Source organism: Paramisgurnus dabryanus, chromosome 1, assembly GCF_030506205.2.
Source record: "Paramisgurnus dabryanus chromosome 1, PD_genome_1.1, whole genome shotgun sequence".
Classification (NCBI taxonomy): Eukaryota; Metazoa; Chordata; class Actinopteri; order Cypriniformes; family Cobitidae; genus Paramisgurnus; species Paramisgurnus dabryanus.
Window position 1 is genome coordinate 52250079 of NC_133337.1, and position 27048 is coordinate 52277126.

Genomic DNA, 27048 nt, shown 5'->3' on the forward strand with positions numbered 1-27048 from the left:
TACTACTATATGACATAAGAGATTCGCATCACATGGATGCTTATCAAACTGGGGCACACAGTTGTCCATCTGCCTCTGTTGCCTCACTGACATCTCTTTGGGAACAGGTTGCCCCCTACAGCACAGAGCCGACTGTGCAGACTCAAATTCAGCTGTATGACTGAAACCCACCCCTCCAGAGACAGAAAGATACGGCCGGGGACCGTACGCAGAATCTGAGTTGTTATCTGGAGTGAGCTTGCAGACTTTCTATAGATGCTCAGAGATGTGTGAGGTGACAGGCTTTTGTTTGATGTAATGACTCTGTCTTGTTGTGGTTTGTGTGTCTGCAGAAGAGAAAAGAATGCTGGGTGGGGATGTGGTTTCAAGTCTGTGACACTGTTTGTATGTGTGTTTGCCAGAGAAAAGAAAGTTTTTTTCACGTAATAAGCATTACAACATGCATTATGGCCCATACGGGTTTTGCGTTGTTGTTGTTTTTCGGGCACATTTGCAGCTTGAGATAAGATTAGATGTGTGTTTTTTGGGTGTATTATAGCTTTGGTTTATATATAGCTCACTTCTGGCACAGGGTGTGTCTTTGTTCCTCCAATGCTGATTTGGTGCATCCACGTTATCATACACGCTCAGAACTTACAAGTATTAACATTTTTGACTAGACATCCATTAGGATGATTTATCTCAGGTTGTTTAATGTACCCCCTAGGGGCCTCCAGAAGGTTTGGGTGTCCCTGGAAAATTTCAGAGAAAAGACATAAAGTATTGTTTTTTATTTTAGGTTTCAAAATTAGGTTTATCTCACATTTGTTACTAAATACATTTCAAAATTGTTTATAACAATTAACTTTTTTAATTGGTAGCACTGGTGCTCCCAACTTTAAAGAGTTAGGAGCACCAGCAAAAATGTAGGCGCATCCATCCAAAAATTTAAAAGCACCACAACTACAATGTTTATGTTAATAGATTTATCTTATTAAAAATATAACACCACCACCGGGCTTTACACATCCTATGGCCAGGATTTGAAATTTGGTCTTCTATTTTATTTATTAATTTTTTTGCTGCATAGATTCCTAAATGAATACCCAAATGCTGTTGAAATAGTATAGCAGCATTAACATGATTAAGATTACAATAAAAAATCTAGCAAACACCTAAAACACTGATTAATTGAGACATTACAATAGTGACCATAATATAGAAGGCTAATATTGGTATTGATAACTGCATTACCAGGATGCTATTACTACTAAATAGACAATGTTTTAAAAAATACAACAAAAACATACCATCATTGTCGTGTTCCACATAAACATGGACCACAAGGATGTTTGTCGGATGTCCATTCACCATCGCATGCACACATACACTGTCAAACACTCTTTGACAGACAGGTCGGTGTCTCCATCAATAATGAACACATTTGTCACGACCCTTCTTGTGTGTTTGGCACTTTTGCCATGTTTAAGCAAGGTCTGGCGCTTAAAATGTTTTGATTCTGCCACCAACGCCGTTTTACGGGATTTACAGTAAACACAGTAAGTTACATCGAGGCATTTTCATAGCGGAGACACTCAAAATCTTTAAGCCACTCTCTCCGAAAGGTTTAACGTCAAGTCTTACTTTTCGGTGGTGGAGTCGCATTTGAATCCGGATCGTCGTCATTAATTACAGTAGTAACATTGGCTGTAATCGGCTCATTCTCGTCATGCTTGCGGTTCGTCTTTTCAAATTTTCGCGCTTCACGTACCAACGTAGCACGGCAACAAGGAATGACTGACGCTCATATTAGCCAATCTGCGGTCTTCATTAAACGCAAAAACTTAATGGTGAAATTTGATTGGTTATGTAACGTTGGAGAGAACACTGAACCTGGGACAGCAGCACGCAGCATCACAATCTAAATCAAGTCCCACCACAACAAAATGGGCAGTCGCACAAATGCTCCCAATATATATTTTATGGTCGCACAGATTAAATTTCGGTCGCATATGCGACCAAAATAGTCGCAATTTCGAGCCCTGACAGTAGTTCTTTTGTATCTAGTGTGCTTTTTTATTTCACACCCTCTGTCTAACACACTGCGGTTTGTAAGGGGGTGTTCACACCAAACCTTTTAAACGCGGCTGAAAACGGCAGGCAGATGCCGAATGCCAGCTTCCTTCAGCTGTTTGCTTTGGTTGCTGTGATACTTCTGCTTTGTTTATCACGATGCGTCGGTTGGTTGTTGTGATATTTGTTCCACCCCTCCTCCACTGTGATTGGACGGCCGATAGAGAATTGATATTGACGAGCTGAGCTTTTCACCCAAAGTTAAATATTTTTCGACTCTGCGCTAAGGGGCGGGACACACCAAAGCTTTTTTACATGACTGAAAGGCCTGGAGGACGCTGAATGTCAGCTGTTTTTTCAGCTGGACGCCAGCATTCTTCAGCTGAGCGCTTTGGTAGCTGTGATACTTAAGCTGTGAGCCGGTTGGTTGTTGTGATATTTGTCCTGCCCCTCCTCCACTGTGGACGGCCGTGTGAGAACTTACATTGACGAGCAGAGCTTTTCACCCAGAGTTGAATTACTTTCAACTCTCGATGCTCAGCGCTGAAAAACCGCCGAGCGCCTGCTTTTAGTGTGGAAAAAAATGCCAGCTGCTGGCTGTTTTGAAAAACGCGCTTCTATTGGAAACAATTGAAAACATGCGCCGGTTGCGGGTGTAAAAGCTGGTGTGCATACCCCCTAAGCGCAGAAAAAATGCAGAGCGCTGACTTTCAACATGGAAAAAAATGCTAGCTGCTGGCTTTTTTAAAAACGTCACACTTCTGTTGGAAACAATTAAAAAACAACGCCGGCGTAAAAGCTTTGGTGTGCACCCCCCTAAGGCAGTATTCATTGAAAAAAACTGATATGAAGCAATATTTACTGTGAAAGTCGCTGTAGAACAAATAACATTTGAATTGAAAATGTAGGATTACTTAAAGTATACCCAATTATATTTGTTATACATAAAACTTAGCTTATATATTCAAAAAAGGTTCATCATATTTGGGGTTTTTGGCATCATAAAGTTTAAAAACCCTTCCCTTAGATTGATGCTTACAAACATTGCTCATAATTTTATGAAATTTTGGGGTAAATGTCCACGTACCACCACAATGCTAGAGTTGCTGGGAATTGCTTTACCGTTGCAAAGCTTTTCTTTTCATGTGTGTGTGTTTTTGTGTATTGCCATGCAGTTCTGGTTGGTTGCTAGGATGTTGCTTCATGTCGGTTAGTTCAGCTGGTTGCTTTTGGACCAAATCAAAAGACAGCGCCCCCAAGTCTATTTCTGGTCCCTAGACAGACTTCCGTGGGATTTTTTTCTATATGCTTTTAAATATAGAATATCCAAAAATGGTATTAGTCAGACTGTGGTTCCTTAAAAAACCTATAAGTGTAGTTTATTGTAAGCCAGGTGAAATCATAAGTCTGATTAGAAAGTAAAATAAATCAGGAGATCAGGAGTCACACCCTGAAATTTGGTTAACATCCCTTACCCTTGCATTAGCAATGCTAATAGTGATTCTTGACATAACAAACCCCATTAATTAGTCTCTGCAGCTGAAACGCTACAGTGAAGGTAAGAAAGGCTGAGAAAGGGATCTGCAGTTATGGAGAGAGACACTCAGGGAGAGTGTTATGATTGGACATTCCAGGCATAGCTTTTCTCACCAGGCCTGGAGGAGTGATATAGAAGCTCTCTCTCTCGATCCTAGATGAACAAACGAACAAAACTAAAAACCCAACCATCCATTCTTACTGAAGCCGGCTTCTTAAACAAGCACCAATTTTCTCTCTTCAAAGACAACTTTGGAAAGAAACTTGTTCCTAAGCCCAAAAGACAACTGTACTTGCAATGGAAACCCAATTACAAGCCATTAAGTTATGTTTTTTTTTGTGGAGAACACCCACTTTGTGTTTTTATATGTAAGTGTCCTGCAGGTATAGAGCCAATTCCTTTCCATACGAATGTGAAACACAGACCAGCGGTGCTGCAGGGCTCACAAGCTCACAACTCTGGGAGGTAAATGTAACTGTCAAGGTGGAGGGAACACTGTAATTTAGTGCTCTTGTGCCCCTATTAGGTGATAAATCCCACGAACAGGATCCTGAGCAAGGTATAGGTAGGCCCCAGTGATTATTTTCGTAACCATAGGATACAGTGAGTAATACTGCTGAGACAACCCTTGTGTAGAAAAGACACATTCGGTAGGATTTAATGTACAGTTGGTTCTTAAAGTACGTGTGATTCTTACTGACTGATTCTGTCTGCCTGGTCAAGATAGCAAACAAATAAAAGGTCAGAAGATTAACGTTTTCAAAACATTCAATGTTCACAGTTGCAGTGTAGTGAAATGCTTAAGCTTGATTTTTTGAAGTAGGCAATTATCAGTCATTTAGAGTTTAGGGTTAGGGTTAGTCTTGCGTAGTCAGGCAGCAGAAGGTCTGGAATCCATAGCAGCGAGAGCCAAAGCAGCCAATCACAGTTGAGCTTTGTTTATAGTCAGGTCTCTGTAAAGAAATCAACCAATCAGATGATGACTTCAGAAACTACTCACTGTAAAAAGTAAAAGTTGGATTAACTTAAAAATGTACTTAATTTTTTTTTTTAAGTGTAAAAAGGTTACATTTTGGGTGTTACCAATTGAAGTCATTTTTAAAATAATTTTTACCTTACATTTTTCACTTAAAGTGAGAACATTTATGTTGACAAAACTTAAAGGTACATTATGTGTTATTTAGTGGCATCTAGTGGTGAGATTGCAAATTGCAACTGACTTGAATTTCGAAACGCATAGAGAAGCTACGGTTGCTGCCACAGGTCAAACATGTCATCGGTCGAGACAACGTAGGGACGAAACGCGCTCTGTAGAACAGTTTGTCCATTTAGGGCTACTGTGGAAACATGACAGCAATTTCCATGTAAGGATCCTGCATATGTAGATAAAAACGGCTCATTTTAAGGTAGTGAAAAAATACAGTTCATTTGGTAAGGTCTTTATACACTAATGATAATATAGTTATGTATATTATATTGCATTACTGTCAAGAGATCTTTCTAATGGTGCATTCACACCAGCCGCGGTAGAGGCGGCAAAAACGCGCTATTCACGCGTAGTTGGACGCTTGAACATTTGAGTTTACTCGCTTAATTTGCGCTTGAAAGCCATGCATGAAATTCTAGACATTCACGCGGAAATTCACGTCATGGGAAGGGCTTCTGCGACTCCGCTGAGACTCTGCACGCTTCCTGTAATCATGTCACTACTACAGCAAGTTCCTGATTGGTTAACGCAGCGCGGTAACCCTCCGAAGTTCAGACTTTTCAACTTGCGCGTTTCCCGCAGCAACGCTCAATTCGTGCGGAATGCGCCTTTCATGCCACAGGATGCCTAATCACGTCTTTGCATTGACTTAACAAGTAAATCACTCGCGCTTGCCGCCTCTACCGCATCTGGTGTGAACCCTGCAAAACAGTTACACATTGCACCTTTAAATATTTTAAGTGCTTACCAATTTAAATAATTTTACAGTAAAGAGACATATTTAGGGCTGTGTTTTAGGTTGACAAATATTCCTACCAACCTGTTAAAAATATTTTAGGGATAGTTCATTTGGAGTTTGGGTTAGAAACAGGGGGACAAGTCTTGTTTTACCTATCAATAGAGGATGTTAATCCACCAATCCAAACTTTTATTTTGCATGTGTTGAATGACATCATGACAGTTGCTTGTGGCTAAATATCCACAACATGAAGATTCAGTATACAGTAACAGATGACAATTTTCTCAGTTGCAAGGACTCACGGGAAACCTGCAGCTCACCTTCTTAAATGACAAATCAATAACGTCTGCCTTAAAGTTTCGTGTGTCTTATCTGAGCTGACGTCTAGATGGAAGAAAGTTCAATCCATTATTTAAAGTGCACCTATTTCATTGCTAAAAAACGTTATTTTGTGTATTTGGTATAATACAGTGTGTTTAAGGTTAAAAAAAATATTTTCCACATACCGTATATACCGTAACTCCAGATATACTGCTTTCCTCAGACACTTTGATTTTGTACAAATTCATCAATCTAAAAAAGCTCTGTGTCCCTGATTGGCCAGCTAATCTGCACGTTGTGATTGGCCTGAATACCTGAATAGCCGAAATGTGACGCTCCTTACCACGTTTGAAAGATTTGCGCACAATGCAATCCTAACAGGAGTTAACTTACAGGCTATGAGTCAAAGCAGGAGGAATTATGATAATGATTGTTGTGTCCACGTCAACAGGAAGTAAACTGATGCCTACAATCCGTGTGTTTGTTTTAGTCCAAGAAAAGAAATTTACATTGGAAACGATAACTCGCATCATTGTTTACCTTGGGGTTTGTACCTTGCTACATGATTGGAAGTTGTGGAGGAATTGTTTTTGGAGGTTTACAGTGAGCCTTGAGATATGTCACTATAGTGCCATAGGCATTGGGCATCTCAAGCTCGATTTTATAACATGATATATTGCAACCTAATGGCAGGTCAGTCTAAGTGCAACTAAAAGCAATGAAATCCATGCCAAACATTTTCTTACTGTAAATGTACTAAACTTACGATTGAATGTCTCACTGTTGTAGAGCTTGAAACAGGACATTACAGGACAGTGGGATGGATTTAATCTTGATCCCATTTACAGATAGTATTCTAGAGTACTGAAAACAGGCTTTATCACACAGGTACACATGAGCAGATTTGAGGTCATTTTTTGCTCAGTCAGCATATTACTACACTATGGGTTGATTGTAAAATCCATAGATGAGGCAAATCTGGAAAGTGGTTGACCAATAGAAATGTAGACTCATTAAGCTAATGGTTTTAAATGCTGACTTGAGATATTAATGGTGATATGCATGGCTGGCACATTTTTAGATGAACAATCACATTGTGATTAATTCTCAGATATTGTTATTAAAATGTAAACCCCAAAATATAAAACATTCAGCCATATTAATGAAGCTTTTTAAAAATGTTACTTATATTACCTAATTTTACAACAAGACCAGTTTAAACTACTTTAGACTTCACTGTATAGTGTAGTTTTAAATATTTTTTCTGCCGGGAAATTTAAATCATTAGTGCAAATTTCTGTGTTTTTGTACGCTGACCTCTCTCATCATAATGTTTTACGCTGTGTGTATTTCGTTTTGTACAATTTGTTCTACCCGTGCCGTTACGCAGTTTAAGATTACAGCACTGGCATAATGTGAGCAATACTTTTCTCTGTAAGGCGTTTGTTTAGTCACTTTTCCTGTGTGTACCTCCCGAAGGCTGTAATGAAATCTCTCATGTGGAACGTGGAAACATGGCTCGTGGCTGTTTGTTATGGATCACTCACTCTGAGCTCACAAACTCACCACCGTCCCTTTACTCCTGTCTTTTGCTGACTGGCCTCACCGCTTGCTTCCCTTGGTTGAACAGCCTGATGGGATTGATGCCGTAGCGTTGCCTTCACAGGACACCGAATTGACTGTCACGGTGATCTGTACATCACTCGGGAGGGTTTGACGGGACTTGTGGCTAGTGAGCGATGAGTTTATCTTTACGATTTTTCATTTTGGCGTAGACAGCATTTTTCAAGCTTGCTGCATATGAAGACCCGTTCAAAAATATTGTGCATTTAGAAACACTGCAGCACTTCATTATGATCCATGATCTGAACACCGGAGATGAATTGAGATATGGAGAAAATGACGATGTTTGTGTATGTGCATGCTCACAACAGGTGTAAAATTAAAGCACAGCCCAGAGAAATAAAAGAAGATTGAGCGAGAGTGTTGGTTAAAAACACAAAATCAGCTGAATGTAAATGTGCCAGATAAGGCCAGCAGAAGTGATATGGTGTGTGTTTGCGTGTGTGTCTGTGTGTGCGTGTGTGTTTGTATGGCCAACCCCTCTGCTGACTTTGCTCCTCTCACAGGAAAATTGATTTGGCCGGAGAGAGGTACTTAGATGAGTGGAAAAGAAGAATGACGGAGAACGAGTGCACATGAGAGAAATAAAGAGTGAGAGAGAGAGAGAGAAAGAGAGAGGAGGGCTTTTTGGCCCACCTTACGTTCCCCTCCCTGCCAAAAAAAAAACTCATACACCTGCTTTACAATCATCAGCATTGCCATCTATTACAATGATAAACACTGCCTCTTTCTTGCATAATGTTCATTTTAATAATACATCTCTTTGACTTCGTAGTTTATCGTGTCATAGCTTCATATACAAAAAACAAGTCAGTCTCCTGATTCAATGACACCGCACATGACACAAGGGCAAGGCCCATCATCCTTATTATTATTAATTTGAGTGAAATTTAATTTGGGCAGCATAAAGGCGGGTGCTTGATTTTTGAAAAACACTTTGGAAAAGGGAGTCGGGCCGACTACCAAAACACACTTGTAGCCAATCAGCAGTAAGGTGGCGTGTCTACTAGCCAACATCGTTGCCTGTGTTGCGCATGTGTGGGGCGAGTCTATCAAATGAAGGTTCAGATTCTATCGGGGTAGGGGTGTGTTTGTTTTGGTGATTTCAAATGTCAGCATTGGCTTTCAGAGATCATGCACCCCGCCTTTAACGTTTAGTCGTGGATTGCCAGAAAAACTTGTCATTGCAAAAGGAAAGAGTTAATGAATTTCCCATTTTCTGTGTTATCTTTTTTTGTATTTCATGTAAAGCTTCTTAAAAGAATGCAACACTGTAAAAAAAGCATTAATACAAATAAATTAGGGCTAATCGCAACGAATCGTTTGCAGAATAAACGTTTTTGTTTACATAAAATATGTGGGTGTACTGTGTCTAATAACTATTTATAAATACACACACAAACATGCATGTATATATTTAAGAAATATTTGCATGTGAATATACATGTTTATATTTATATAATTTATAAATAAAATATTTATTATATAAATAGATTTTTTTCTTAAAATTATACCTGCATAGATGTGTGTATTTGTATATACATAATTATTAGGCACAGTACACACACACGCACACACACACATTCTGGTTTCCATGTTTTGTGGGGACATTCCATAGACGTAATGCATTTTATACCGTACAAACTGTATATTCTATTTCCCTTACCTGCCCCATTCCCTAACCCCAACCATCACAGAAACCCTTCTACTACTTGACATGTTCAATAAACATCATTTTGTTTGATTTATAAGCTTGTTTCCTCATGGGGACATCAAAATGTCCCCACAAGGTCACAAAAACACTGGTATTCTTATCTTTGTGGGGACAATTGGTCCCCACAACGTGATAATTACCAGGTACACACACACACACACACACACACACACACACACACACACACACACACACACACATATATATATATATATATATATATATATATATATATATATATATATATATATATATATATGTTTTGATTGGATATAGAAAATGACTAGAATGATCTCCACAAGAGGGCAGAAGTACATTTTTCGATTTTGATTAAATTTATGAAAGCACATAAATAAATAAAAAATACACAGATAAATTGTTTCTTAAAAAATAGGAGTTGTCAGTTTTGATTTCATTGGGACTTTTAGTGCACCCCAGCACCGCACACATACAAAATTGAAATAACAACGTTCAATTGTAGCGGGACCATTACAATAAAAGCTATAGTGACAAAATTTACAAAACGTTTAGCTGCGCTAATAAGCTAATATCAACAGTCTCCCTATAAGCAAGCCAACAGCGTGACAGCGGCAAGAAACCAAAAATCCACTTGTGGAGAAAAGAACTTTGTGAGACAGCAGCCTTATCTGGGAGGGCCAGTGACATCCAATGTCATGCTACAGCTCAAAAGCAACGTATTGTGTTATTATTAGTTGTCTTTAGCAGACAATTTTAAGATTGTCTTTTTATTTATCAAGGGTCAAACATTCATTAATTTAATTTAAATTTATTAAAGGTCCTTACATAGTTACTGGCCAACCGAGTAACTATTTTATTTACTTTTAAATGCGATATTTATGATTTTGCAAATGTAAAAATGTGATGGACATTGTTCCCTGTGGCTGGTTTAGAAAGGGTCTCCCTTCTGTCTTTTAGCTGGATTTATAAAACTGGTCATTGAACCACATCATGATTTATTCGCGTTCCATTAGTGTCCTTTTCTGCCAGTACTTACCCCCTAACGAATGAGAACTTGTTAGGTGAGCTTACCACTCTGTCATCCCATGTTTTAATAGTATGTCAAATCACACTTAGTCTAGCATGCAAAAACACCCTTTCCCTCTCTCTCATACTCTCTCTCTCTCTCATTCTCTCTCTCTCTCTCTCTCTCTCTCTCTCTCTCTCTCTCTCTCTCTCTCTCTCTCTCTCTCTCTCTCTCTCTCTCTCTCTCTCTCTCTCTCTCTCTCTCTCTCTCTCTCTCTCTCTCTCTCTCTCTCTCTCTCTCTCCACACACACACACACACACACACACACACACACACACACACTCACACACACACATTACTAATTAGGGCCGTCTGGCCTGTTACAGAAAATCAATGGCGTTTTAGCTTTATCTCTCTCTTTCTCCATGCTGCAGAAAGGAGGTCGCCTAGTCACTCCTCTTGGTCAAAAACGTAAATAGGCATTTAAATGTTAAAGCTGAAGTGTGTAATTTTTTCAGTGTGTTAAGCCTAGTACACAGAGGCAGCCAAATCGTGGATTGATTCCTCTGGAAACACTGGCTCTGTCGAAAAATAGTGCTCTTTTTTAAGTGTCCCATCTAGCCTGATGCATCAACACCATTTTTGACCCCTTAAAGATGGAGAGAGAGTGTTATAAATTCTTTTTTTTTTGTAATTTAATTGGGTGACTATAGTTTTGCTTCTTTAGTATAATTAGACTATGACTTCGCAGCTTTCAGAAAGGCTCGTACTTGTATCTATAACTGTACTGTAAACGACATTACTTAACATTTATTCATTTAGCAGATGCTTTTATGCAAAGTGACTTACAAATGTGAGCAGTTAACATTTAACTTTGATTGTCAATTCACATGTTTAAGTTGCTCTGATTAAACAATCTCACTATGCCCACACTGGACCATTTGGCCTTGAATGGCTTCAGCACAATGATTCTTCTGATTTATTGATTCAATCTTCAGTCGTTCTTTATCTTGTTTCATTTGCTCACTTAATAGACACAGGAACTGCTCCTATTATTTGGCATTTAATTGAATTACTCGCTGAAGTGCCCTTCATTTCTCTGTCTCTTCAGTCGTCTCTGACACATCAACAGTCGGTTGCAGTTTTGATCTCGGCATATCCTTGCTCTTTTTCTCGCTTTAATCTTTCACTGCTTTTTCGACCAATGTTTTTTTCAGAAACCTTGAATGTTTTTTTCAAATCAGCTTCAACTTGCTAGGCTCCATATCTTAGCATACTGTTTAAATGTTGTGGGTTTTTTTGTCTCTGTACGCAGTGAGTAACTACAGTCATGTGCCGGAGGGCCAGTCGGACTCGGACGATGAAGATAAGCTTCAGATTGTGGAGGAGGAAGGAAGTCTGTTGGATGCGGCTGACTGTGACAGCGTGGCCCCAGACGACGACCATAACGGGATGGCCGACCAGGACGGCAGATGGGACGATGGTAAGCCCTGTCCCACTGTGATGTCATTGAACTGTAACATTGACATACAATGTTCCTTATAATTTCTTAGTAGTGAGCATAACGATACAGCACTAGCCTCGAGTACTTACACACAATACAAATATTAAACCAAACAATATCAACTAAACTTTCATGAAGTTAAATCACTAAAAGCTGTCTTTCTGCTGAAAATAAAAGGTCCATGATGGACTGCAAGGGATCACAAATCACTTTTTGTACTATTATATGACAAAATCACTTTATTGTTTCCTTAAAGTCGCTTTAGATAATAGCGTCAGCTTATTCACTAAATGTAAATAGCTTATTATTTTATTTTGCTATTTAATATTGCATACAAATACAGATTTTATTGAAAATAATATATTAAGTCACTATACCATTGCAAAAACAACAAATCTGGTGGTGACGTGGTGGTCTAAGATTTTTGCACAATAGTGTTTTAATTGCAATGCGTTGTAATTTGCATCATGAATCACACTTCTACAGTTGATGGTTTATTAAAGGAAAATTAACCTTCTTGTCTCTATAAAAGATTAATTGAGACATTCAAATCGAAACCATAATTTTTCCAATAACCCAGTCGACGCCTTACAAGCACAGGTATTTCCTTAAGGAAATATGAGTGTAATAAAGGCCTTGATAGAGGGTGACAAGGATACAATACAAGGTTCTTTTGTTTGCAATGATAGCATTCCTGCAGTGTTCCCTGCTAATATGTATTGCACGCAGTATGGGGTTGTTTATAGAGGAATAGGTGATCACGTCGTCTGTTGTGTGCGAGCCGCCAAGACGCTATTGTGCATTAAAGTTAGTGTTGCGGGACGCAGACATCATGGTAGGTAAAATACCACCGCTATAACCACAGCAACTGCTTGCACAGCAGCCCCTCGTCCTCTCAGTATTTTATTCAGTAGATTTTCTACGCTGTGATTTCAAGTACACAGCAGAAATTCACAGAGCTCATTTTAATTTCTGCCAGCATTCATTCAGACCTCTCTCACTGATGCTCTGTCAGGCTGCCGAATTAAAGTTCAGAAGAAGAAAGTCATTGTTTTTGGCAGAGATCACTAAACACTTCACAGCAACCCGAGTTAAGAGAGAGGGATTTCACACAAGCTCTCTCACAATCAAACCCTTTTTCTTTCTTTCTTCCGTGGCACCTTCATCTCTTTGTAGTATTTTTTCCACCTGTTATTTTCTTGTTGTAAAGCTTTGAATGAATTATTGTGTCACTGAAGACTTCCCAGAATTCTTTGTGTTGAAACAAGCACCTGTTGCAATATCGAAAGATTTTCTCCTTTCCTTTCTTCCAGTAATCCTCTTTGTCTTAGTCTGTTTCCCGGTCTCCATCGCCAAAGGCTTGCAGCGCGAAACCCAAAAATACGAGCCATTAGGAGGTGTGTCACATAGAGAAATTGGTCTGTCGGGATGTAATGCACATTGTTCTCCATTCGCCGATGTCGCGTTTGAGTTATATACACTTCTCTGACTGTGCTACCCATCATTCATTGTGCTGCTCAGTGTTGTAAAGCAGTCAGAAGATATAACGGTTCGGCAAAATCAGACTACCCCACACCCCTCATACAGTAATATTCCCTTTAACTTTTTTCTCTCTTTTTATCTTGGCAGGCATCGCTGTTTTAGAGTACCTGACACTTTGTGGCTGACTCTCTGCGGTCTCGCCGTCTATATTTCTTGTACCTTAACCTCCGCTTTTACTTTCACTCCTTCTCCCTCGCCTGCCTCCTATTTTTCTGCATTTCATTCCTTCGCACACACTGTCAGTTCTCATATTCACTGAGGAGAAAATGCTTCCGTCTCAGTCTTTTACGGGGTAAATACCATGAACTAATACATGATTACCGAGGCACGGATGGTGATGCAGTGTATCCAATTCAATACAATGGCATTTTATTCCCCTGTAATTTAACCAAATGTTTCTTGAACGGGCATTAGGAGTCGTTTATGTTATGTGGTGAGCATAGGTACCTTGGCATAATGGAACAAGCAACACGGTCTTAGGCTTACCTCATTTTTACTGTTGGGGAGGATTACGTTGTGTATTTGAATCAAAGTGCATGAACATATGGTGATGAAGTAATTGGTCACTAGGGAGCATAACATAATGGAAACCCCACCAGAACTTTAATCAGGAAAAATGGAGCTGTTGAATTCTGGGAAATGTAGTGCTGGTTGGTAAGCTAATTTGAGATTTACACAGTAAATCCCGGAGTATAGTTTGTTTTTTACGTGAACGTACGTGCACAGTGGAACATACAGCCTTGTAAAGTATAGTGTATTTGACTCGTACGGGTACAAAGACGTTCGCTGCATGGGCATTGCAACAAAGTGCTATGCATCTCCTGGGCTACATACTACATTCTGCTATATGCGGATGCGCGAGCTAAGCATACAATGTATGAAGGGTTGGTTGTTACAAATAGGAATGCATATGGTGTGAGTATGCAAGTACGTGTGGCCACGCAGGTGTATAAGTATAAATGTGTTTGTATAGGTATATGAGGTGTGTAAATGTATGTAATGCGCATTTATGTAGAATTATGTAGGTATATACAGTTTTCTTTATATGCAGGAGTATATACAGGTATGATATATATCATTTGTATACATTATCAAAGTAATTTAGCTTAGCCCCATTCATTCAATGGTACCACTCAGAGATAAAGTTAGAAGTGACCAAACACATCAACGTTTTTCCTATTTAAGACGAGTAGTTATACGAGCAAGTTTGGTGGTACAACATAAAACGTAGCGCTTTTCTAAGCGGATTTAAAAGAGGAACTATATTGTATGGCGGAACAGCACTTTTGGGAGTACTTGGACTCGCCTGAAAAATCCGCTCCCCTTCTCCCTCTCATAATGGGAGAGGGAGGGTGTTACTGCGCCGAGTCGAAGTACTCCCAAAAGTGCTGTTCCGCCATACAATATAGTTCCTCTTTTAAATCCGCTTAGAAAAGCGCTACGTTTTATTTTGTACCACCAAACTTGCTCGTATAACTACTCGTCTTAAATAGGAAAAACGTTGATGTGTTTGGTCACGAGTGGTACCATTGAATGAATGGGGCTAAGCTAAATGCTATCGAAGTGTCGCAGCGCGCCCCAGCGCTTACGTGCACGCACACAGATGATAGAGGGATGTATCAACTCTTCTTAGTTAAGGTAATAACATATTTTAATATTGAAAATGAGTAGACTATTCCTTTAACTTATAATTTAAACATATTGTGATTATTATTGTTTCCTTGTTTATGAAAAGATAAATAAAGAAAAACAATGTATGCGTACAATATGCGTGCACTCTTCTGACGAATTAATGTTTGTGTCCTCTGCCTATATTTGTTTGCTTTTAATGTTTTATGTTTGATGTTTTTTGTGAGGATTGCCATTTCAGACTTGAGTCTGATATGGATCACATTTTAAATCATGTGAACAACCTCCCTAAAAAGTCATATTTGAGCAGAAAATCAAATTTGAGCCACATTTAGCTGTGGTGAGAACATAGCCAGATTTTAAAATGGAAACTTATCGCATAATATCTTTTATAATTCCCATCATTTTTTTTTCAGTTTATCATCCAAAAATTGAAGTCAATTATGGCGACATTATTTTGCACCAACAGATTTGCCACATAGCAACATTTTATCTGCCCTTTTCCCTAAATCAGGATTACAGGAAGGTCAAGAGGATGTTTATAATCTGTCATATGTGCATGTAGATGTATGTATTAACCACTGAATTAAGCTTTGTATACCAACCACTCCTGTCTTATTTCTTTCTGTTCAAAGAAGCGTTTAGTGTGTTGTACAATCACAAGATAATCACTGTCTGCCCCTGTCGACAGTTTATTGTAAGACCTGCGGGGATAATATACTCAACAACAAGATGTCACAAGACTTTAATAATGCAGCACAATAAACCGTTGAGTCCAGAACGATTAAGAGCATTTCTTGGAAAAAGCTGTAGAGGATGTAGTAAGAAAGATCAGAGCATAGACGGTGTCTTGTTTCTCATTCAACCAATCTCATTCACGTCTTTCTACCTCTGGCCCACATTTAATGTGAGATTGTCATGACCTCAGTTATGTTGTGATGTTATGACAACATGGCTGAATAGTACGGGTCAAAGCCTTGAGCTCTGGTAATCATCTGTTCTGTATCACACCCTGATTTCAGCACTATTTAAACCTCTTATGCACTTTTGGGAGGGATTTACTGAAAACTTTGCCATTGAATTCATTGGACAGGGCTCAAGAGTTAATGCACGATGACCCAGAGTCCGTATGAGAAAGATTCGGGCCAGTTAACCGAACTGTCACTTGCTCCATCTCGCCACTTCTTACTTTTTCATGTACATGTTTCTTAACCTCACAAATGTAAGGATTCGTTTTTTATGACTTTAAATGTAAATTAGTCACCAGGGTAAAATCATCTAGCTGTCAATCTGTATTTTTATCTGTTTTTTTATGTTTGTCTGCCTGTCTGTCTGTCTATCTACTGTATCTTTCTGTCTGTCTGTTTTTGTCTGTCTGCCTGTCTATCAGTCGGTCTCTCTGTCTATCTATTTATCATCTATCTATCAATCTGTCTATCTACTGTATCTTTCTGTTTTGGTCTACTGTCTGTCTATTTACTTTGTCGGTCTGTCTGTCTGTTTGTCTATCTATCATCTATCTATCAATCTGTCTGTCTGTCATCTATCTACTGTCTGTCTGTCTGTCTGTCTGTCTATTCGTTATTTTTTCTGTCTGTCTGTCTGTCTATTCGTTATTTTTTCTGTCTGTCTGTCTATTCATTATTTTTTTCTGTCTGTCTGTCTGTCTATTTACTTTGTCTGTCTGTTTGTCTGTCTGTCTGTCTATTTACTTTGTCTGTCTTTCAATCTATCTATTATCTATCTGTCTGTCTGTCTGTATGTCTTCTATCTACTGTTTGTCTGTCTGTATGTCTGTCTGTCTATTTACTTTGTCTATCTATCTATCTATTATCTATCTATAAATCTGTCTGTCTTCTATCTACTGTCTGTCTGTCTGTTTGTCTATCTATCATCTATCTATCTATCAATCTGTCTGTCTGTCATCTATCGTCTGTCTGTTTGTCTATTCGTTATTTTTTCATTTTTTCTGTTTGTTTGTTTGTTTGTCTGTCTGTCTGTCTGTTTTTGTCTATCAGTCTGTCTGTCTCTCTGTCTGTCTATCTACTTTGTCTTTCTGTCTATCTATCTATCTATCTATCTATCTATCTATCTATCTATCTATCTATCTATCTATCTATCTATCTATCTATCTATCTATCTATCTATTAATCTGTCTGTCTGACTATTTACTCTTTCTGACTGTTTGTTTGTCCGTCCATCTATCTATCCTCTCTATCTGTCTGTCTGTCTGTCTGTCTATCTATCATCTATCTATCTTTCTGTCTGTCATCTATCTACTTTCTGTCTGTCTGTTATTTTTTCTGTTTGTTTGTCTGTCTGTCTGTCTATCTATCTACTTTGTCCGTCTGTCCGCCGTCCATCCATCCATCCATCCATCCATCCATCCATCCATCCATCCATCCATCCATCCATCTATCCATCTATCTATCTATCTATCTATCTATCTATCTATCTATCTATCTATCTATCTATCATATGTCTGACTGTCTGTCTGTTTGTCCGCCCATCTATCTACTCTGTCTGTCTGTCTTTCTTTCTATCAGTCTATTTTTCTGCCTGTCTATGTATTCTGTCTGTCTGTCTGTCTGTCTGTCTGTCTGTCTGTCTGTCTATGTATTCTGTCTGTCTGTCCGTCCATCCTTCTATCTACTCGGTCTGTCTGCCTGCCTAGCTATCCATCCATCCAATCATCCATCCGTCCACTTTGTTTGTCTGCCTGCCTATCTGTCTGTTTTTACCTACCCACCCCATGTCAATAATGTAGTTGAAATGAATATGCAGATGATTAAAAAATACCATAGTCCTCTATTACTCTTCTATTATGTTGTCTGCTTAAATGATGAGATATTTGCGCTGCTCTGTACAGACCTAAAGACTGTGGTGAGAAAATCCTACTTGTCACACAAATAAACAGTGTCACTCTGAATCAGCATCCCTTACGGAGACATCACGGCTGACAGAGGTGGATAGGACAACAGCAAGAAAAGAACAAGCAAAAGACTACTAACATAAACAAAACTGTCTTCATTTTGTTTTTCTCCCTCACATATTGCAGCATCTCTTAAATCGTTCTGACACACAAATGCTTTAAATGTCCTCAGGTGTTTCCGAATGTTGTTTTGACTCGCTAGCGAATGCCATTAGTTGTAATTGCTGACATTGCGGACTCATTTTCAGCGTACGCATGAGAGAGCGCGTAGCTAAGGCACAGAACAGCGTACCGCCCGAGGGTTCAGTTTTTTCCCGAAGCCTCCTCTCGTTCATTTGCAATCGTTACTTGAGCCAATCTTTCGTTCGCACGCGCGAAAGACAAGGAGAGTACATTGCTCAAATTAAAGAAGCTTGTTTAATGGGGAGCTTGAGCTCAGATCGTGCATTAAGCCTGAAATTGAATTAGCTGCACCAGAGTCATTTCTTTTTCATTTGCCTTTAATAGGTAAATGCGCGATTGAAGACTAATATGTGTTTTCGTGGGTGTATGTACATAAAGCTGCGTATATGGTGCTTATACTCGCTCAAACGCCACTAAGCATTTAGTTAATGTAGTGGAGACCAGGGGTAATCGCAATACACTCAATTTCTTCAATCACAAATAAACTAGAGTGATGACACTTTTAGTCTTGTACTCTGCACATGCTCAGTAGCGTTTTCTCCTAGCCTAGAAAGAGGGAGTTATATTGTTTCACTTCTTTAAAAATTCTTTACATTATTTAATCAAAGTGTCTATTTTAGACCTGGGACCGATGTGATTTTGATAATTAGATTTTGAAACCTGGTTTTACAGACAGGGTCACATATAGTGTCTCTTCCACTTGCTTTAAAGACCCATTATTCATAAAAGCAATTAAACATGAATTAGCACCTTGTGAAGAAAAATCTCTTTAGCACCTTAATCGCTAACCATATGTAACTAAACATATTAAAGGGGACATATCATGAAAATGTGACTTTTTCCATGTTTAAGTGCTATAATTGGGTCCCCAGTGCTTCAACCATCTAGAAAATGTGAAAAGATGAGTATGTGAATAAATAGGTCACGGAAATTTGGCTCCCCTGGTGATGTCAGAAGGGGATAATACCGCCCCTTAATCTGCACTATTAACCACGCCACTGCCATTTAGTACAGAGATCAGCTCATTTGCATGTTAAAGGACACACCCAACAACTGCATGTTTTTGCTCACACCTACAAAGTGACAATTTTAACATGCTATAATAAATTTTTTATATTATATTTTGAGCTAAAACTTCACATACATACTCTGGGGACACCAAAGATTTATTTGACATCTTAAAAAGTCTTTAAAAAAAATCCCTTTAAAGCAATGTTATTATTACTTGGGGTTGTGCTCTTAAATCAGATATTGTGAATTTATAATGAAATATTTATTTATTGCAGTCGTTCCTCATCACAGGGATAATTTTACACTCTAATGTCTTTAAAAAAATTAAATAGCAGTAGCCTTTTTCATAATAAGTCTATTAATAGTACATATAAATAATGTTTCTTATTGCAAGTAACTGAAAGTAAATTTGTAGTAGTCTGTGAGTTATGAAAGTAAAATGTTCACAGCCTCACCTACTGTTGAATAGCGAGTCATCATGAGGATATATCCCATTGTTGTCGGCTCTGTTTAAAATTACTCATCCTTTATATTTGTACAGTAAATTATACAACCGCACTGCATGTGTCATCATACGTGTGTTGTTATTTTCATGTGTTGCAGTGAAAGAAGAGTGCATGTCAGATGAAGATGAGAGGAGCAGAGATGCTTTAGTTGAGGAGATGCTCCAGCAAGGGGACACTGCCGTCATCTTCCCAGAGGCACCAGACGACGAACCACGACAGGGAACGCCAGAGACAAGCGGACATGATGAAAATGGTACACGCACATACACTGTAAACACTACGGTATATTTACTGTAAGAATCTCCCCTTACGACTTACAACATTAGGAAAAAGTACAGGAACATTTGGATTTACAATGGATTTCTTTAAGTCAATGATTCATAATCTTAGCTGTTCTGAAATCTCTTTTGTTGTAGGTATGCGTCACATTAAGCAACGGTTCACGTGAATGCCAAGTGCTTTACAGGGCAAACTTACTTTTCCCAAAGCTGCACTGTGAATGTTTGCACGATGTGTTAAATAAAGACATACAAACCGTAGCATTGTTTGTGTGTTATGAATTAAGTCAGATTACATTTGTAATCTGTTGTTTTTGCCTAGGGTTCAAACATTCTTTTGTATAGACCTTTCTTTGTAATCTCGATGGACAACCTGACCAGACTTTATTTTATCACCACTGACCCTGAAACTACTATTTCTATTACACATGTAACACCTGAGCAAATCTGCCATACCTAAAGTACTTTCTCACGTCCTGTTGCTGTGTGTTTGGGAGCGTTTCACCTGACCGGAGGGAGAAGGTTAATAAATTACCTGTTAACAGGTAATGTGTTACCTGTGTGAGACTTGGAACGAAACCCATTTAAGGTGTCTCTCCCTGTTTAAGCAAGAAAGATATCAATACTTGCGATGTAGAACATCTTTTAATAAATGATCAATATTATTATTATATATTTATTAATCTGTTAACATTAAGTGTCAAATTTCTTTTGGCATGTTATTCAGCCCTAACCATCAGTGATGCGCGGGTTGATCCGAAAGAGCGGGTGCCTACTGTCACCCGCAGTTACGAGTCATCCAAAAATATTTTTAATGATATTCGGGCCGCGGTCGGTCAGGTCGTTTGAAATAAAGTATTTTAAACAATTACTACTTTTAAAAAATGCGGGCCAGGGAGCGGGTCGGGTACACTATTTATTTTTTTATTTTTTTGTGGTCCTAGTTGCTGGCGGGTTAGTTGAAAATGTCGGTCGGGTGCAGGTTGTTTATACATTGACCTGCGCCTCACTGCTTACCATATATGCATTTTTTTATTTTATTTAAATAAATAAATATATATACAATAGTGTGCAAAAGTCTTAGGCCACCATGCCAGAATTAGATTTGTTGTTTTTGCCGTTTCTTTAATAGAATACATCCAGAAAATACAGAAAATGTATATATAGTATTAAAAACTGTATAAAAACTGTTGTGTCAAGTTTTTAGGGTAAACTTCCCTTCCACTTGAGCAATAGCAGGAAACTGCAGGATCTCTTAAACCTAAATAAAATTAAATCCTAATTTCTAATTTTAAAGAAATTTGTCTTTTTACTTCATTCTGTTCAAAAAAGCTCAATATGTGTTTAGTGCCAAGAGGGGTCACACTAAAAACTGACGATGCCTAAAGAAGAAATTTTGTCCTGAAAATAATTTTTTTTTTTACACATTTCCTGTTTTTTCTGTTTGTATCTTGATAAAATATATTGACAAATAAATATGGATGGACATTAAAACCTCTAAAACAACAAGTCTGGTGGTGGTGGCCTAAGACTTTTGCACAGTACTGTATATATATATATATATATATATATATATATATATATATATATATATATATATATATATATATATATATATATATATATAAATAAACTTTTGTTTGTGTCATTTTATTGTCTTTTATTTGAATTTTTATTTTATTATCTTTTTTGTTTGTGCATTGATCCATGTTTACAGTATATTTATAAACAGACTCTTAATATATAACTCATTAATTAAATTAATTAATTAACTACGTATATATAAGAATTGAAGGAAGAGAAAAAAAGGCATTGATAGAAGATAAAAATGAACATAAACACAATGCTCAATCTTCCTTCCTGTACTCATGTGTCTTCCTTCTCTATTGCTGTCTCTTTTCAAGGCACGCCAGACTCGTTCTCTCAGCTCCTCACCTGTCCGTATTGCTCTCGTGGTTACAAGCGTTACACCTCGCTGAAGGAACACATTAAATACAGACACGAGAAAAGCGAGGACAACTTCAGCTGCTCTCTGTGCAGCTACACCTTTGCCTACCGCGCACAGCTGGACAGACACATGACCGCACACAAAAGTGGGCGAGAACAGGTAATCTGAACCGATTCTGTAAGTAATCAAAATGTGTTTTTTTTTTTTTTAAAGTTTGTTTATTTACGGTTTAGTTAATTGTGTAATCCTTTGTTTGCTTTGGATAAAGCATCTACTAAATGTGGTTTATCAGAAATCAGTGGAGAAAAACTTTGTGTGTTTAGGCAAAACTGAGAATAGTTGGATTTCACACATGGCTAATTTACAAACGCTTATGCAAACCCTGTAGACCGGTATTTGGTGTTAGTTTGAGCAATAGAGCTATTTTTAAAGGCCTGGTTTCATAGACAAGGCTTAGCTAAAGTTAAATAGTTAAATTAAGAGGTTTAAGCATCTTTTATAAGCACGCCTTACAAAAAGGCGTCACTGGTGTGTATCTTGAGACAAATCATAGCACTGGCATATTTTAATATCTGCTGTTTAAGTCTAGGACTAGCCTTAAGCCTTGTCTGTGAAACCGTGGGGGGGGAAATGTTTGTTGACATTAAACTATTAATACTCTAAGTCTTTTTATGTAAGGAAGTTAATAATTAACCATTTTTGATGAGATTTTACTCTTACAAAACAAATGAACATCAGTACAGCAGTTCACTCGAGTATAACACATAATTTTTCTTTGACATTTTTTAGCGACATGTTACTCAGTCAGGTGGAGGAGGAAATCGAAAGTTTAAATGCACTGAATGTGGCAAAGCCTTTAAATACAAACACCACCTGAAAGAACACCTGCGCATCCACAGTGGTGAGAACTGAGTTTGTATGTTCCCATGTGTGTATTTGCAAGCATGCATATGTGTGTGTGCGCATTTGTGCACTTTGTTTTTTAGAAACTTGTAGGCCAGTTACGTCTTTAACTACTTTAGATATTTAGTCAGATCAAAGGTTTGCTAAGAGTTTGACTTTTAAACATTGTATGATGTTTTTGTTGGCTTTATTGTTCGAAAAATATTTTTTGATGATTAGCAACATGAAGGTGACTATAAGCTTTGAAGTGTCTACTTGAAGACATTTCCCAACCTTCTTTTGATCTGCAACAAACAACTGTCATGAACAGTTAAAACAATAGTGATGAAGTACTTATTTGTGAAGTGCCTATTCTTTGTTCCTGATGGGTTTTTTTTGTGATTGTGTTATGTAGGAGAAAAGCCTTATGAATGCTCCAACTGCAAGAAACGATTCTCTCATTCTGGATCCTACAGTTCTCACATCAGCAGTAAGAAGTGCATTGGTCTCATCTCAGTGAATGGGCGGCCACGGCCCTCTCCCGCCACTGGGGTGGCAAGGACCCCACAGTGCTCTTCCCCGTCCCTGCCGACCTCTTCCCCTACAGCACGTGCCCAAATAAGAGACAAACTAGACAACAGCAAACCCCTTCAGGAGCAGCTCCCTTTGACGCAGATCAAGTCTGAGCCTATTGACTTTGAGTACAAGCCTGTGGTGGTGACTCCATCTGCAAGAGGGGTAAATGGCATATTCCAGGGTGGGGCTGCTGCCCCCCTTCAGGGTGCCGTGCAGGCTGTTGTGCTCCCAACAGTAGGCCTGGTTTCCCCTATCAGCATCAACCTGGGGGACTTGCAGAACATGCTGAAGGTGGCGGTGGACGGGAACGTCATTAGACAAGTGCTTGAAAGCACCCAGGCCAAGGGGCAGCAAACAGGGACGGGGATTCAGGCCACCCAGCAAGTTATCCAAGCCATTAGTCTTCCCATCCTGGATCAGGATGGCAATGCCAAGATCATCATCAACTACAGCCTAGACCCTTCACAGGCCCAAGCAGTGCTGCAGAGTCCCAAGAAAGAAACTTTGGGAACAAACTCCGAGGTCAGTAAGGCACAGAAGCTGCCAGAGGACCTGACAGTTAAGACAAATAGGGACAAAACCATCACTGTGGATGAGAAGAGCATGTTACATGATGACACGACACATAAACACTGTGGTAAAGATGGACATAGGGTTAATGGGAAAAGTCTTGATGGAAAGATGGACTTAGAAGATGGACTATGTCCTGGGAAGCCTCCATTGAAGAACCTTCTTTCTTTGCTCAAGGCTTACTTTGCCTTAAATAATGAGCCCACGAAGGACGAGCTGGCAAAGATATCCGAATCAGTCAGTCTTCCAGCAGAGGTGGTGAAGAAGTGGTTTGAGAAGATGCAGTTGGGACAGATCTCTGTAGACCCCTCTTCACCCCTGGCTGAAGATGAGCAGACCAGTCCTGCAGAACTAGATGGGACTAACGGGGTATCACCCAGACCAGAGCCGGATGAGCAAATGAATACAGAGGAACCAGAGGAGAGGGAATGTTGTAGCCCAACACAAGGCAAAGATGCTGGGATGAATGGAACTGAGAGCATCCCTGCATCCCCTTCACCACTAAACCTGTCCGCTGATGGACCTGTCCCAGCCAGGACTAATGAGGAAGGCGAGGGACCCCTCGATCTGTCGCTACCAAAATCCGCTGCTTCGCCTACCGTGGCTAGCGGGCACGCTAACACTGTTTACTCGGCTCAAGAGGAGCCACTGAATTTGACTTGCACAAAGAAGGAACTGCTCAATGCTGCCATATATGCCAGCCAACCAAGTGCCAATCCCATAAACATCATGACCACTCAACTGCCCACACTAGTGGCTATCACTGACCAGGGACAAGGACAATGTCTACGTGCAATTACCACCACTAAACAGACCATCCTGATCCCTCAGCTAGCCTACAGTTACACCACTACATCCTCCAGCCCTGCAGGGACCGATACGCCGCAGAAGAATATACTGCAAGTCAATGGCATCAAGGTGAGGTTGCATGTTATTTTAAAAAGTGGTTGTGGCTAGAAGGGATAGAGAAAACGCTGAAATCTCTTGAAATCTGACCAGATGATTGCTGTTTTTATCCTAATCCTACCCCCAAACCTAACTGTAAACCCAAGGTTTCATGGTATTTAGGCCGTAGTTGTATCCCATCTAGCCAGAACCGCTGTTTTCATCCCAATCCTACTTACAAACCTAACTCTTAATCCAACATCTCACAACATTTCAGCATTTGCTGTATCCCTTCTAGCCAAAACCCTCAAATGTCTTGTGTTTTGTCTTGTACCAGGGCAATTCCTATCTTTTCTTAAAAGACCACAAGATTTTAGACTTCTTACCCAGCTCAGAGTCAGGTTGACTTTAGCTTGAAGTGTGTTTGATTTGGGTTAAGGCTACTTACCTGCTCTACTTTCATAAAAAATATTCTGATAATTTACTCACCTTCATGTCATCCAAGATGTTTATGCTTGTCTTTGCTCAAACAAAAAGAAATTGCGTTTTTTGAGGAAATATTCCAGGACATTCCACAGCGGTTTGCAGTTTCATTGCAGTTTAAAAGGGCTCTAAATAATCCCAACCAAGGCATAAGGGTTTTATCTAACGAAACAGTCGTCATTTTTGTACTTTTTAACCACAACTTCTCATCTTGCACTAGCCAGCGTGACCTTACAAATTACGTAATCACGTCAAAAGGTCATGCATGCGAACATATGCGAACCTACCGCTCCAGTGTTTACAAATGTCAAGAAAGGGGGACCGTTCCGAAAGACGTGTTTGTTGTCTGTGGAATGATACCAACTAATGTCTTTGTGTCTGTTTATTGTTTAAAATGGTCCGCAAGTTTGAGTTTCACATGTGATTATGTAATACGTAAGGTCACATTAGCTGTAGCGTTAGCTATTCAGGCATAACTAGGTCTTTAAAAAAATGATATCGGAACGTTACATGGGTTCAAGTACTTGCTGATTCCAATGGCAAAAATTTTTGTGGTATCGGCGGCATTTCCAAAACTAGTATTGGAATTGGAACAACCCTATTTAAAAGTACTTTTTTGGTGAAAAGGACGATTCGCTATATCGGTTGGGATCGTTTAGAGGCATTTGAAGCTGCATTGAAACTGCAAATCGTTGAGGTCCACTAAAGTCCACTTTATTTGGAAAAATTGAATGTTTTCTTCAATAAACGTAATTTCTTTTCGACTGAAGAAAGAAAGACAAACATCTTTGATGACAAGGATGTGAGTAAATTATCAGGATTTTTTGTATGAAAGAGAAGTATCCCTTTAAACCAAATTTACAGTATGGTGGCCCTGCAGAAGCGTACCTTACTCTGTAGTCTACTCCACTCTTTGAAGTTTTGATACTTACCTGGCTTACAATACTTTTGTTATTTAAAATGTTGATCTGTTTTCTCTTTGTGTGTGGCTACATGTAAATGTAGGAGGAGAAACAGGAGATGGGGTCAGAGGTCACTTTGGAAGAACAGACGGACTCGGACTCAGGGCCTACGAGGAAGAAGATGAAAAGGACAGAGAGTGGCCTGTACGCCTGTGACCTGTGTGATAAAATCTTCCAGAAGAGCAGCTCACTGCTCCGCCATAAATACGAACATACAGGTGAGTCCCTGAAAGACGCATACTATAACCATTAAGAAAATAGCCACTAGTTAAGGCCGTCTTTAATGTTCCCCCATCAGTAATCTGCTGGGCATTCGCAGAAATATGACATAAAATGATATTGAAGGGGAAATCATGACCGAGTACATTGTATTGCAGCAATTTTACCTATTACACAAGGAGCAGAACAGAATTTTAAGTTCCAACCGCTGTTAAATTACACGTGCGGGAGGGTGCGGTAACTTATTTTCCCTTATCCGCTGGCCAAATACATTACCTTCTCACACCAAACCCAGGCTGTTGCATCAGTCCTCTGTTAGTAATTTACACTCCACCTCCTTTTTCTTCTACTCGAACGACATGAGAAACTAGGAAAGCCAAGAGACGGTCACCTCTCCCTGTTAAGATACCTGGCCAAAAGCAAGCAGCTCTCATCCAAATGACATCACTACGCCCTGAACTACAAATTCGACCGTCTTTTCCTCTAAATCCAGTTTATAAACTCCCAGCCCTTGGTGGAACTGGCTTGTCTTGTGAACCACAGCTTGTTTTGATTCATTGTTTGGTTCGATTGTCCATGGATACATAACAACATGTAACGCAATGCTTAATGCTTGAAAGATTCAGGGGTGAATGTGTAGGGGTGTAGGGGGATTTTCTAGCGCCGCATTATAACAAGAACTGGAAACTTTATGCGTTGAGATGTGTGAGTTTGTAAGCACGTGTAGGGACTTTAAAGAACATGCAAAGGCTGTGAGAT

The 27048-nt window shown here is 39.1% G+C and overlaps 1 protein-coding gene across 3 annotated transcripts in view; it reads left to right on the forward strand.

The window, feature by feature from the left end:
* zeb1b (zinc finger E-box binding homeobox 1b) overlaps nt 1-27048 on the forward strand; it is a 91266-nt gene that overhangs the window by 60564 nt on the left and 3654 nt on the right. For all 3 annotated transcript variants that reach the window (XM_065242202.2, XM_073815494.1, XM_065242203.2), the window contains exons 2-7: nt 11495-11662; nt 19584-19739; nt 21669-21871; nt 22502-22613; nt 23010-24658; nt 26114-26288. In XM_065242202.2, the coding sequence (XP_065098274.1) occupies nt 11495-11662; nt 19584-19739; nt 21669-21871; nt 22502-22613; nt 23010-24658; nt 26114-26288 (2463 nt within the window). The remainder of the gene's footprint in view (nt 1-11494; nt 11663-19583; nt 19740-21668; nt 21872-22501; nt 22614-23009; nt 24659-26113; nt 26289-27048) is intronic.